This window comes from Chiroxiphia lanceolata, chromosome 8, assembly GCF_009829145.1.
Source record: "Chiroxiphia lanceolata isolate bChiLan1 chromosome 8, bChiLan1.pri, whole genome shotgun sequence".
NCBI lineage: Eukaryota > Metazoa > Chordata > Aves > Passeriformes > Pipridae > Chiroxiphia > Chiroxiphia lanceolata.
Window position 1 is genome coordinate 12645976 of NC_045644.1, and position 13521 is coordinate 12659496.

A 13521-nucleotide genomic window follows, 5' to 3' on the forward strand; every position below is an offset into this window, starting at 1 on the left:
CGCACAGGAAAGTGGCTGAGTTGATCCCCTGAAGTCTTCCTATTTCATTTGTGCAAGTCCAGTAATGTCATGATTATGGGCAAATAGAAAGGAGTGGAGAGGGCCAGTGCTCTGAGTCTGCTCTCATTTTAATAAGCAGCAACTCACGTGAGTAATTCCCTTGATTTTTAATTGATTAACTGCACCAATCATTTGCTGACCGCTGTAAAAAAGTCATAATCTGGACCACAAGGTTTATAGCAGGTCTTCTAAATGAGTTTAGTTCAGAAACAAGAAGGAAGCTGCTTGGAGCAGAAGACAGGATGCTGTGCAGGACTTAGGTAGGAAAGCTGTTGGCAAACGCAGAGAAGCTCGAAGAGATAAAGCCTGGAGAGGTGATTTTCATGGTGAGTTATTTGTGGACAGGCATCTGTTGTGCCAGAAGCAGGAGTGGGATGTGTTTGTTCAGCCTGACTCCAGACATGCTGGCTGAATGTATGGGAAGCTCACTTCCTGGTTTCCATATACCCTCCCTGTTTCCAAACGGATCCTCCACCCTGTGATACAGGGGTATGGTAACAGGTTTCTTTCCTGCTCTTCACACCAGTCATGCAATTGGAGGCTCCTCCATGGTGGGATTCACACATTAACAGTTGTAAGCAGATGAACTGAGCTCCTCCAGGTTTGCCAAAATGCATTTTCTTGCCTGCCCAAAGCCAGGTACAGCCCTAATTCAGTCTTTTGGAACTCTGCATCCAGGCTTCTGTTTGCCTTCATGCTGGGATGGTTTTACTCCAGGTGACAGAATTATTCTCATTCAGCAGACTTTGTCTCTAAGTTTACTGTCATATCAAAGATGCAAGCAACAACTTGTGGAAACTGCCCATATCTAAGCAGAATAACCTGGGCCGTTAAGTGAAGGGTTTTTTTCATCAATCATATGTGTATTTGCAATAATAACAATAATAATTTCCTTTAATGGAAAAACATTTGTCACAGACTAAAGAGTTCTTGACTTTCAAATGCCCTGCAGACATCTAATTAAGTGAACTGAAAATCTCTTTATTAGTCTTTGTGTTATAATCACAAGAACTGATCTGAGTGGACATTGGCTCAGGACCCCCCATCACCTCTGGAGATTTGGGATATTTCATTCAGGTGCATTGATCTGTTTCTTGGGTTTTTTTCCCCGAATCCATCTCTTCCTCGTCTTCCACTTTGAATCCTTCTCTGTGGGTGAGAGGATACAGAATCCTTTTCTAGGATTTTAGCTCTAAATTTCATTGGCTTTGAATGCCAGAACTGGGTGCAGGGAAGTGCTGAGGAAGGCTCTGTGCTTCTGATGCGTTTCATTTGGCTGTAACATCCTGAAGGGTTTCCAGCATGATAGAATTGAGGGGCAGCCATTGCATTCCAGTCTGTGTGGCAGGTTCTCCACGCTGTTCATACTCATCTGTATGGACGTTGCCATACCAGGAGTGTTTTTTGAGGCATTTATGAGGACAGTTGGGCAGAGAGGCAAGGGCACTATTGCTAGGCTGCTGTTATATCCTTGCTCGGGTTCTTTTAGGTCTGTTGTGTTTCCCATGTCATCCCAGAGATTCAGCCAGTAGTTTCCTCCTGAACCTCCTGTGCAGCTGCCCATCAACAGCCTGTCTCCCTGTGCAGCACAAATTCCAGACCCAACTCATTGGTCCAGAGACCAATCTACAAGCCAGCAGCAAGTGGTCTGTGGTCAGGGATTTGAAGAGGGACCATCACACTGCTCCATTGATGCCCAGCCTCACCCTTTTCCATGGGTGCCCAGCCTTGTGTGGATTTTTAAAGGAGCAGCAACTTTATGCCTCACCTTCAGTTTTGCACAAACATGTACATGTTTCCCACTGGGATATTGCCTCATATGTTGAAGAAGATGAGAAATCTTCCATACTTCCTGGGGACTTTTCATTGGGACAGGCTGTGTCCCCATGAATTGTGTTGATGGCCTCCTTAGTGCCTCTGTCTCCCCCAGCTCCCTGCCATCCAGACCCTCCCAATGAGGGCGAGAGCTGGGGTGGAAAGTGGAGTCTAGGAAAGTTTAGCCAAACTCTTCCAGCTGCAGTTTATTGTATCTATTTTGCTGATATCCACCCTTTAGATAAATAGCACTCAGTTATACATGTTGTGAGTCTCTTGATGTGGTTAAAAAGGCTTGTATTAGCCAAGCTAATCTAACTCCAAGAATAACCATGGGAATTTGACTGTATCGGTTCCAGCTTGAATCAGTCACCCTGTAGTAAAGTGAGAATTGCCTTCCTGGCTAAAAGTGTAACAACAGTGAAACTTCAAGTCAGTTGGTGGGGATTCCCTCCCCCTCCTTTTTTTTTTTTTTCCTCCTTTGAACAAAACTCCTGCCCGTTCCTGACCTCAGACACCCAGAACTCTACCTACAAGAAAACAAAATTTCCCATTTTCAATAAAAAACATGTCTCTGTAGGCAGAAAAGTGAGTTAGCTAGCAATCCGCAAAGCTATGGTCTATTTATTTACCAGGCTGACTCCCTGATGGGGAAACATGTGGGATCTTTTAACTACTTCTCCCGCACAGATGTTTCTTCTACTCCCGAGTTTGCTCTTGATCTTTGGTTTGCTGTGCCATATGGTGAAAACTCTGGAGATGTTCTGTGCGGTGCAAGAGGAAAAGGATTCTGTGTGCTTAAAACAAAAACAGTAAAAAAATAATAATAAAAAAAAATTCTGGCTACTTTTTCCCCAAGTTAGCAAAAAAATATTTTTAGAAGGAAATCTGTCGAGCTAGCAAAACCACTGTTAACTCGCACATCCTCGCTGTTGGACATACAGCACTGATGAGATTAAGTGCTGGTTGATGAGCATCCCTCCGCCTCCCCCAGCTTTTGCTGTCACTTTGGGTATTTCTGTTGACTTGTAGATCCAGTTCAGGTGAGGAGGTAGGGGTTCTGCAAGGGCAAGTAAGATGACTGCTTGCTTTTCTTTCCTTACCTTCTTCAGAGGCCACAGGGACTGTGGACTGTGCGTTGAAAGACATCTCTCCTGGTCTGTTGGGAAGGAGCCCCAGGGCTGGCAGGAGCTTTGGAGTTACCCCTGTCCAAGGGAGCTGGGGCTTCTGTGTAGGGAGGGGGCATAGGGCATTGCATCATACATCTGACATGTGAGGGAAGTGAAATAGAATGTCAAAATTTGGATACTTATCTTGGTAACACCATGTGCTAAATGAGAGCAAAAGATTGCAGAGGGTGAATAGGGGGGCAGTTTTCAGGGCTGGAGTTGGTGTCTTTTGGACAGATCCATGAAAATGCCATTGTAGCAGGTGCATCTGCAGTCTGAGGTTGTGCCTGGCCTTTCAGCTGGTCCCTCAGTGGCGCTGGTCCATCCAGTCTCATCACCCTAAAAGATATTGTAGGGCTCATTTAGGAATGTCAGATCAGTATGCAGCTTTCCTAGGCTTGTTTCCCTAGGAAGTCACTGGTGGTCAGCTGTCTGCTCCAGCATGCACACTAGGTAATAGCCATCAATACCCCTTTGAGCTCCTCAGGTTGAAAGCTGGCTGCAGCTCTGCAGTAAAACAGGATCCTGAGCCTGGACAGCTCTTAGGGGGGCGTTAGAAACAGGTGGTTGTGGTGGGCTGGGTTTGGAAGGTGGTGGGGCAAGATCTTAGCTGATGTGGGTGAAACTCTGGCTCAGGTGCTCCATAACCATGTGCTGAAGGGTGCTTGTCATGGGCTGAGAGCACACTCACCTTGAGCTGTGCTTTCTGGCCATTCGTGGGGCTGCTGTTCTCTGGGATGCTCCGCACTCTGAGGCCTCCCTCCTTGCTGTCTTTTCTCTGTTGCTGTCCTCCACGTAGGGACTGCAGTGAAAGATATTCCTCAAAACTCCATTTCTGTCTCCCTGGGAAAACAGGAGCGCTCTTTCATGCTGGACCAAGGCAATGGGCAGTGTCTTGCCAGAAAAGCAGAGCAAGTGTTTTATTAAATACACTTTAACCTGGTTGCTTGAACAGCATTTTTAGCTGGGTGGCTGGTCTGTCACATGGTCAGGTAAAACCTGTGTCTCCACCAGCACAGGCAGTCTGTGGATAAAGACAAGGCGTGTGTTTTGTAACAAAGAATGGGAACCTAATTTTAGAACAGCAGCAAGGCCAGGCTCAGATGTCAGCCTGGGCCCTGTCCCAGCTCCTCTGTGCTGCCAAAAACTTGCCCTCCCTTTCTTGGAGTGAACTGTTTCATACCTTTTTATGTATAGGCTCCCCTGCAATGAGGCAGAGTAATTCCTGCAGTTGCTTTTGTTTTAAACCACACACAAACCAAGAGTTCTCCTCATCCCTGTGCAGCCAGTCCATGTTTTCCCCCTAAGATGTTTGTTGTGCTTCCTTTGCAGATGCAGCTTCTGGACAAGTTCCCTATTGAAGGAGGACAGAAAGACCCCAAGCAAAGAATCATTCCTTTTCTACCAGGTAATGCTGTGGGGAAAGCCCTAAATAAGATGGGTGAGAGCAGTTGTTGACTGTGGTTCCCCAGCTACTGTGTCTAGTGCTTTTTGTGACCACTCTTATAAATGCCTTTTCCCTGGGAGCTCACACATCCAGTCTTGTGATACCAGACCTCCACCTCCTCCTAAAATAACTGGCATGGTGTTTGGGGCTCCCAGGGGATCTTACATCAGCTATTCAGATTCAGGTTGGCTCGTGCCCTGCCCCACAAAGGGATTTGATGTCTTCTGGGAGGCTGTGTCTGTGGGGTGCAAACAGGCAGCCCAAGCTCGGGCCACTAATTGGGAGGCCACTGAAGACCAGAGTTAGAGTCTTTGTCATTTCTGGATTCTGTGGCTCTGCAGACACTGTTATTGTGTAATAAGGAATGAATAATTAGAGTTGCCACTGTGTTATAAAGGAAACTGAAGGAAGGTTAAATGCAAATTGGGATTTCTGCAATGCTGGCCAAAAAGATAAATAAATATCTTTTTGGGCTGAGCCACTGTCCCTTTGACAGCTTTCGGAGAGGGCCTGGACGTGCTGGATATCCTGTCCTCAGGGTAACAGCACACACTTCTACACAGCTTCTTCCAGCAGTGGCTGCAGGGATAGCATGGGGAGAGGAGCCAGACCGCAGCGTGCTCTTGGAAGTGCACGCTCTGGCCAGCTCTCCATTGTCTGACTGCACGATTCTGGCTGTTGGCTTAAAGTTTGGTTTGCTGCACTGCCTGCCAGGATACATGGAGTATTTTCAGCCTGTTAAAAGGTCTATTCTGTCTTTAGCTATAAAAAAGCTCTTCCCTTAAGGTCTGTGAAGAGAAGCTGGGATAAAAGGGCTTAGTCCTCTCCAGGAGCGTGCTGCGGTCCCCAGTGCTGTTTGCAGGCAAAGCAGCTGCTCCAGATGTGTGGTGAGCACAGCTCCAGGACTAGTAGGGAAGCAGGGACTTGGAAACCAGCAGCACAAATACATGACAGAAGCATCGTAGCTGCAGCAGGGCAGAACAGCCGCCTGGCAGCCTCCATCAACCTTGTGGAAGGCAGTCCCAGGATCGGGGTTTCCTCTCTGCAGTATTCTCTGCTGCATCCAGACCCTCTACAGCCAGGGGAAGGTGGTGTTACCCTCCATTCCCAACCTGGGATGAGGAGAGTATTCCAAGAGTAGGCTCTCTTTCCAGCTGTGTCACCAATAAACTCATAGACAAGTCATTTTGTGAAACCTCTGTGTGATAAGAATCGAAACTGCTGGCCTGCTATTCTTGCTGGAAAGCACTTTGAGATCCTTGAAAGCACTGTAAAGGAGTGCAGATGGCTTCATGCAAGGTGCTGTAGCAAAATCTCTGTCTGCAGGTAGCAGTTGTTCCTCCAGTATTGACTGCCAGTGGCCCATTTGTTTTATTACATTCTAGAAAAATGTTGGCTGACTGCAGGTGACTGTCTGCTGCTCGGTCTTTGTGCAGATCTGAGTGATGGGTGTCCTCATATACGTGTGCGTGATATTTGGGGAGGGTGAGATAAACCCCATATGCCCATTACGACACTTCCTACCCTTCCCACCCTCCAGGAACATGAGGGAGATGGTACTGCCACATGTCCTTGAGGGGAAGAGTTATATCTGGAAGTCATTTGGGTTGACTTAGTGTCCCAAAGAAAGAGAAGCTGCCAGAACAGAATAGACCTCAGCTGTGTTTAATTTAAAATTTCTGTGATATATGTTCTACTTTTGATATCGAATCCCTGCCTCTTTCTTGTTGAACTGCAGAGCAGCCCTTGTTGCTTTACCCGGGAACAAGGTGACTCAGCTAAATGTCAAACAATGTCAAACTCCGTTAAATAAACTAGCTGCCATAATTAGAATACGCCTGGCACTTCTGCAGCTGGAGACGTGGATTACGGAAACGAATACCTACCCATAAACTCCCTTAATTAAAAAACGACAGGGCAGATGTTTGTACTTAAATCCTACTTTATGAAGATGTTATGGTCTTGCTTGCTGATTATGGGCCTGATTCAGCCAAGCTGGAGTGACTCTGCATGCTGGGTTATCAGTGCCAGGGGTTTGCCTGGTTTAGGAAGTTGACATAGGCCATCCCGTGACTCCTGCTTGTCAGCAATGCCATGGTGCTCTCCTGAAATAATAGTTAGTGTTTAACTGTGTTGGAAACCTTTTACCTATAAAACCAAGGAAAGTGTAATGGAGTTCAGAGCTTTGCTCCCCAAGGAGAGACCATACTGGGTTCAACAGCAGGGAAGTACAGTTTTTCTTTTCTCTAGACGCCTTTATCTTGTTTTTATCAATTTCTTTCTTCATATATATTTACCCCTACTTCCTTCTTACACAAGTAAGAACTCTATTGCTTTCATTGCCATGAAGAGGTGCAAGGAAATAAGCAGTGCCAGGCAGTCCTGTAAAAGATGTCCTGTGGACAATTTTGTAGTTTTGTTTCACTTTTTGAAACTCACTTCCATGCCTTCAATTTTTATGTGATTTTTTTTAACCATACTAAGAGGGCAAAACTGATATTTTTGTCTCCTTTCCTCATTTTATCTTCTGCCCATGAGTTTTTAATTTCTTCTCTCTGATTTCCCATTTCACTGGAAAAGTCTGCATCAGGGGAGGTTGGGCAGAGGGAAACCACATAAAAAACCCTCTTTGTGGCATGGTCAGAGAGGATTTTGATAGCTTGTGGTATGAATTTTTTTTTTTTTGGAGGGAGACTATTGAAGAGTTAATTAATGAAAGAATTTCAACTGGAAGGAGAAGACTGGTCTACTGAGCTTCTTGAGAGCACAGTGGCAATTCAAGTGGCAGAGACGGGGCAATACAGCTCTGAGATTAACAGTTTTGCAGTGGTTGACCCAGGACTCCAGGGCTTGCATTGTTTTTCATTTCTCTTGGCACTAAATGGGAAAGCCATCTGGAGACAACGCTGAAGCTGGAGGGATGTCAGCTCTTCTTGCTCCACTGTGCCTTCCAAAGTGCAGTCCTGGGGAAAATGCACTGCATGGCCTCAAATCATCATGTCATGCTGGGCTGCAGACCCTTGCCTTGGAGAGAGGCTTGGGCTTTCCATGTTATGGAGGGCTGGGCATTGATGATGGCAGCCCCTTGCACTTCCCATCCAGATTCCAGCTTGATTCCTGCCTGGATTTCAAGCTACTTTTGACCCCCAGTGGACAAACAGGAGTTTTTTACATAGGATGTGCTGGAAGGAGAAAATCCTTGCTGGGTGCTCGCTCTGCGATTTCCCTGCTGCCTGGAGAGGGAGACTGCTTTGTGTACCTGGTTTTCCTTACCCTTGGGAAGCTAAGTCCTATCCAAGGGGACCAGAGGTGTCAGTGCAGGCTAACCTACCATCTTGGTCAGGCAGCTGCAGGAGCAACATCCCAGCCTGGCTCCAGTCCCTGCCTCCAGTGCTTGGGAGTCTCTGCCAGAGAGGCACCTTCTCTCTTCCTTTTTTTCCCACTCAAGTTTTCCTCCTCCCTTGATTAGGGTAAGGAAAGAGGAAACAATCTGGTTTGGGGCATATGCTGCCAGCAGAGCTTGGTGGCTGTGTGCCAGGGCACTGGAAGGGATGCCAGCATGGTGGATGTCATCCAGCCACTGCCTGGCCCCATTGTGCCCCAATGACCTGCTTTCCGACCTGCTTTCCCCCTGAGAAGAGAAACACTTTGGCACCATCTTAGAGGGGTCTCTGGGACTTTCTCTGTCCTTGGCTCCGAGGCAACAGGAGCATACAGTGTGCCTGCCGAGGTGTTTTAAGTTCAGGCAACAAATACAGGACAACAGAGATCCCTGCAGATAGTGCGAGTTCAGCCCTGTTTTTTGCTCCAGAGCTGTGTCGCCTTGCTCCTGCCGGCAGCAGTGGGTGGGAGTGGGGTGAGCTGATCCCCACTGGGAGAGCTTTGCCTGACTGCTTAATCTCTGGGCAAGGCTCCCAGTTTCCCGGAGAAATCCCAGTCTCTCCCAGCCTGAAGTTTGCTGGGGGCTGTTCCTCCAGCAAAGAGGCAACTGGGGGAGTGAGCCCCAGCCGAGCCTGGTGCCATGTGTGAGTCAGGAGGGCTGCGGGAAGGGAGAGGTTCAGTCGGAGAGGGCGCGGGCAGCCAACTCAGCACCGCCCAGATACCTGGGGCAGGTGAGGGGTGCCGGCAGGCAGGAGCCTCCCCATTTTGCACAATGCAGGAGGATGGGGAATAACCTCTCGCCAATGCCGGCTGGGACTTTCTTTGCCTCTGTTTCTGCCACTCGCGGGCTGCAGTGGGGAAGGAGATCTGCCGATGAACTGCATCCCAGGTGCTTATGTCTGCTCTTTGGTTTTGGTTTGGTGTGTTGGGGGGGGTGGGTTTGTTTTTTTTTTCCCCTCCCCTTTCCCGTGCTGTGTTTTAGGCAAGAGGAAGCTGAGGAAAAAGGCTTCAGTGAGTTGTTTTTCAGTAGGTTTTTGTCTATGATGATGAGAGCAGGTTCTTTTTCCTCCCAGTGGTGTATATTCCAGCTTTGCTCCTTTTGTTTTGCTCTGGGCTGGAGATCGTGTGCCGAAGCAGAGATAATGGGTACATCCTAACACAGCCAGCACTGCAGTGACCTTCAGGTCCAGCCATTCATGTTCCACCTGTGTAAACTGAGACCAGGATCAGCAAAATTAGGATGTGGCTGTGTGTAATTTTGTCAAAGGTGCTGCATTTCAGCAGTGGTCAGTGCATGGAAAGCATTTTTTACATTTATTCTACCAACCTTGGGAGAAAGGGAGACAGTGACTCTAAGGCACATACTGGCTGAGGAGAACCCCTAGAAATTTCAGAGGCATTCTTACTGCAGGCAGTGTTCTCCTTTGGAGAGGTGGTTGCTAGCAGGGCATTTAAAAGGAAATGCGTTCCCTGTCCTAATTCTTAGCTGGATTTTATATGCAAATTTCAGATTTATTTTTAATTTTTGATTATTCTGTCCTGCGTCACTCTGAGCCAGAGCAACAAGTAAATGATTTTAACTTTTATTTGGAGTCATTTTGAGTTCCTGACTTATACAGAAATGAACAGTATTTTAGCAGTTCAGAGCCAGTCAAAAAGTAGCTTAAAGATTAAAAAAGACCAGGAGACATCAGATAAAATTCTCTTTATCAAGTCACATCTTACTTTTTAGATTAAAATATGAATTAAGGTTTTTATAACAGTGTTCCTTTAACATGCAGGGGTAGTCTTACAGGTATCATAGGCACACAGACACATAAAGCAGAGTCTCAGATGTCTGGTTTGCTGAACCTCACCTGTGCAACACTAATAACTAAGATATTCTGCTGTGCTTTCCTTGAATATGAGGCAGCAAGCTCTCAGATGGAGGAGGAGGGTCTCTGCCCCCATCTGCTTCCACCAACTTGCAGTAAGGCAGCATGGCAGACCCCTGTCCCCATCTCAGAGGAGCTGCCAGGGGGTGGAGAAGTGACCCATGGCCCTGCAGCATGAGATCCTGGGGGCTTGAACGGGTATGGAAAACTTTTTGGGGGCCACTTCATAATGCAATATAATTTCATTTTAATCCACATATTTTAAGTTTTCCTGCCTGTTCTCTGAAAGGGGAGAGTGCTTCCAGGTTTAATGCAAACTTACTTGTGAGCCTGGGTAGTGTGTTAGCAAGACAGCTAACAGGTCCTTGGCTTCTTTCCACTCCATCTTACTTAGGACTTGGGTGATGCCAAGCTTCTGGTGAGCTGCTCTTCAGCAGCTCCTATTGTTTGAGTTAGAGGTTTCTATTGTTTCTGTCTATTTTCTGCCTTGCTAGGAGAGCTATTGTGGAAAATTCATCTCCTGTCTCTCACAAGAGGAGAATGGATTTCCTGTCGGCTCCGGGGCTTGAAGGGAAAGCAGGGGCTGCCGGGAGGAAGTGGCTGTTCCTCAGCCAGGCAGCGGGAGGATTGATGATTTTGAGGGGAACAGGCGTATTCTTTTCTTTAGGCTCCATGGAGATATTTTTAGGGTTTAAGTCTTTTCTAGTTAAAAGGCAAGTCGTCAAGTATGAGGTCATAGGATGCCCTTAGGCTACTTCCTATTGAAGAAGCTGTGGAAAAGGCACAGCTTTCAGAGCTGCCTGCTGAGGAGGGGCCTGTCATGAGCCCCATGTAAGGGATTGCAGGGGGCTTCTGGCTTTCCATGCTGAGCCTGTTTCACAAGCATCATTAGGCCTTCTGGAGGTCTTCGGGCATTAATAGGGCATGAGCCAAGGTCCTGATTCCATTACAAAAGGAAGAGAAAGCAAAAAAAAAAAAAAAACAGTGCTGGCATCTGCACAAGTACCTGGTCTTGTTCTCTCTCTTTCAGTCTCTTCTGTGTCCTTTCTCAGCACACAGATCCCAAATCCACCAGCTGGCAGCTGTAATGAGGGGCTAGAACAGAAAAAGCCTACAGAATGTTTTTTTGACACTTGCAACCACTCCTCTCACACAGGTTAAGAACTGGTATTTTGCTCAACCAGAAACCACCTCTGGGCAGAAATCAGCATATGCAGATCATGATGTGCCTCTCATTAGACCATTTGAGTCTCCTGATAAGAATTTTGTAATGACCAAGTCACAGTTTCAAGGGAAAACAAAGAATGGAAAGGGATTTTGGTTTGAGTTTGCTTAAAGCGAGCTAGTGGGGTTTATTTTTTTTTTTCAGTGTTGGATGTTAGACTAAAAGGCCAGGACACGTTTTCAGTGCAGTCTAGCTGCTTGGACTCCTCAGGGAAATACACAGACATTTTTACTCAGAAATTAGTTGGATTTTGACTCTTGTTTTTAAAGCCAATAAATAAACACGATTATAGACTTGAAAAGCAGTTTGAGCTGCATTGGGCTCGTCGTTTCCTCAGGCAGCCATTCCAGATGAGTGTGCCCTCTACTACTATAATTACTTTTTAAAAATAACTCTCCAAGTCTGTAATCTAAAGTGGGTGGTATGTAGCAAGTCTGAGAGCATTCTGTATTCAACCACAGACTGGGGAGAGGGTTTGCTTGTCTTCATCTCTGGTTTAAAATCTGACTTTTTCCCACAATCCATTAACAAATGGCCCATACAATGAAAGTGCTTTTTAACCCGGGAGTCAAGCTTGCCAGGGACTCAGATGGCTTTGCAGCCCCACAGGCTCTAGATATTCCCTCTGGATATTACTTATCTGCCTGATCTTGTCTTTGTTGTATTTGAATGTAAGCTGCCTGGGCAATTGAGGAGAGCAGAGCCCAGCTGAGATTCACAGCTAAGTAATAGTTGGACCTCTGTATGAATCTATTTTCTGCCCACTTTGCCTTTTGGCTTGGCCAACGGATTTATTTATATACTCACATGCTTAAAATAGGTTGTGATTATTTTTTTCCTGTGGATTGGAAACAATGAACCTGGGAATTTGCTGCTTGATGGCAAGTGATTTATCCTACTTTTCTCTACGTATTAAGTTTTTCAGGTGCTGCTGTTCTTTAGTGTGGTGTGTTTGCGGACCTCCCTGCTCCACAATACAGCTTTTCTCAGGCTCTCATGAACACCTTTGTTGTTACGCATAAGGGGATCTTTATACTCAGTAGCTGAGTGAGGGGATAGTGCAGGCAGGGATTTGTCAAACTGAATCTATTTACACTATAATGAAATAACCCATGGCAGTGTCTACTCCCCTGTGGGTTGGGTTTTTTTAGAGTATAGTCCTGTTTAATGGGAAAGCTGATGTAGAGAGAGGGAAATAACGTGAGAATTAGAAAGAGGAAACCAAGGGTAGGTAGATGACGAAAGGAAAGTAAGTCCTAGAAGTGGGAAATTCAATCCTCTTGAGCTTCTCTCATTCAGAGAGGTGCTAATACAGGCCCCAGGCTTGTACTCAGGATTGAGGTAATTAATGTTTGCCCTCAAATTTCCGTGGGTCTGAAGTTAAGCACTTTCACCATGTCGTTTTCTATCAGGGTTTTGCCTCCTCTAAATAAAGAGCAGAAAATTATGTCCCTTCTGCTTTTACATCCTAAGCATTGGCAAGTTCAGATTTGCAGGTTCCTTCTCATAGTAAGGGCTCTGAACAGCACAGGGCTGACCTAGAATAAGCAAAACATTTGCAAGCTGGTTTGCACTTGATGGGGTTTTATTGGAGGTGTTACGCTGGTGGGCAGATGTTTTTTCACTGAGTTCACTGTTAGATGTGATTGCCACCAAATTCTTCCAACTCTTCTCACCAAATGCAGGCTAGGTTGGTACACTCTGAGGCAGGGAGTAAAACCATCAGACTGGAGTACAGGGTAAAGGCATTTGTGCCTATTCCCACTGGGCAGTGTTGTCACTGCTGGTCTATTTAAATGATTAGATGCAGAGAGCAGAAGGGAAAATATTCCTGTCTTAGTCCCACCTCCTACAAAACACAGCACATGCAGATTTCTGTGTTTAGCAGATTTCCTCTTGGGAAGAGAAGTCTCCTGTAGATAATAATCCTTTTAGCAACATCTTCAGTGAACGAAGCTTTGTCCGAAGAACAAAGAAAAAGTCGCAAGCTTGAAATATGCCTGAATTTCCTGAGTGCACTCACTGCTGTGTGCAGGCAGGAAGCTGTGTTAGTCTGGTCTGGATGTTTGCTCTGAAGTGGCATAAACAGAGTGTCGGGTCTCCTGGGATCCTGATCTGACCCACGGTCCAGGGAATAGGGGTTCCTCTGAGCTGCAGCTGTGGGAAGGACTGCCATAGTCATGCAGCGCTGTGGCCATGTCCCTGACTGTCCCATCTCCCCTTTGGCCATATCCTCTGAAGATTCCGGGTGCATGCAAGAGGCAGCAGCAGAGGTGAGTGGTGCAGCCACGGTAGACCCAGCACACGTGAGTGTTAAGCTGCCAGCCAGCAGGGAACTCATTTCCTGCACAGTTATGGAAACAGCTGATCTGTGACATTTTAAGAAGGGGAGAAAATACAGGGCAGGGGAAGGAAGGCCCCGGCTATGTAAATATTTACTTTTGCACAATGTCTCAGCCATCCCCTTCTCCCAGGGTCTGGGAGAAGAAGGTCTTGCTTGCTGCTGGCTCTGGCACATGGTGACAGGGGATGGGAGAACCACCAGTGGAC

The 13521-nt window shown here is 46.6% G+C and overlaps 1 protein-coding gene across 3 annotated transcripts in view; it reads left to right on the forward strand.

Moving 5' to 3' along the window:
• SH3PXD2A (SH3 and PX domains 2A) overlaps positions 1-13521 on the forward strand; it is a 260591-nt gene that overhangs the window by 69750 nt on the left and 177320 nt on the right. For all 3 annotated transcript variants that reach the window (XM_032694529.1, XM_032694531.1, XM_032694530.1), the window contains exon 3: positions 4377-4452. In XM_032694529.1, the coding sequence (XP_032550420.1) occupies positions 4377-4452 (76 nt within the window). The remainder of the gene's footprint in view (positions 1-4376; positions 4453-13521) is intronic.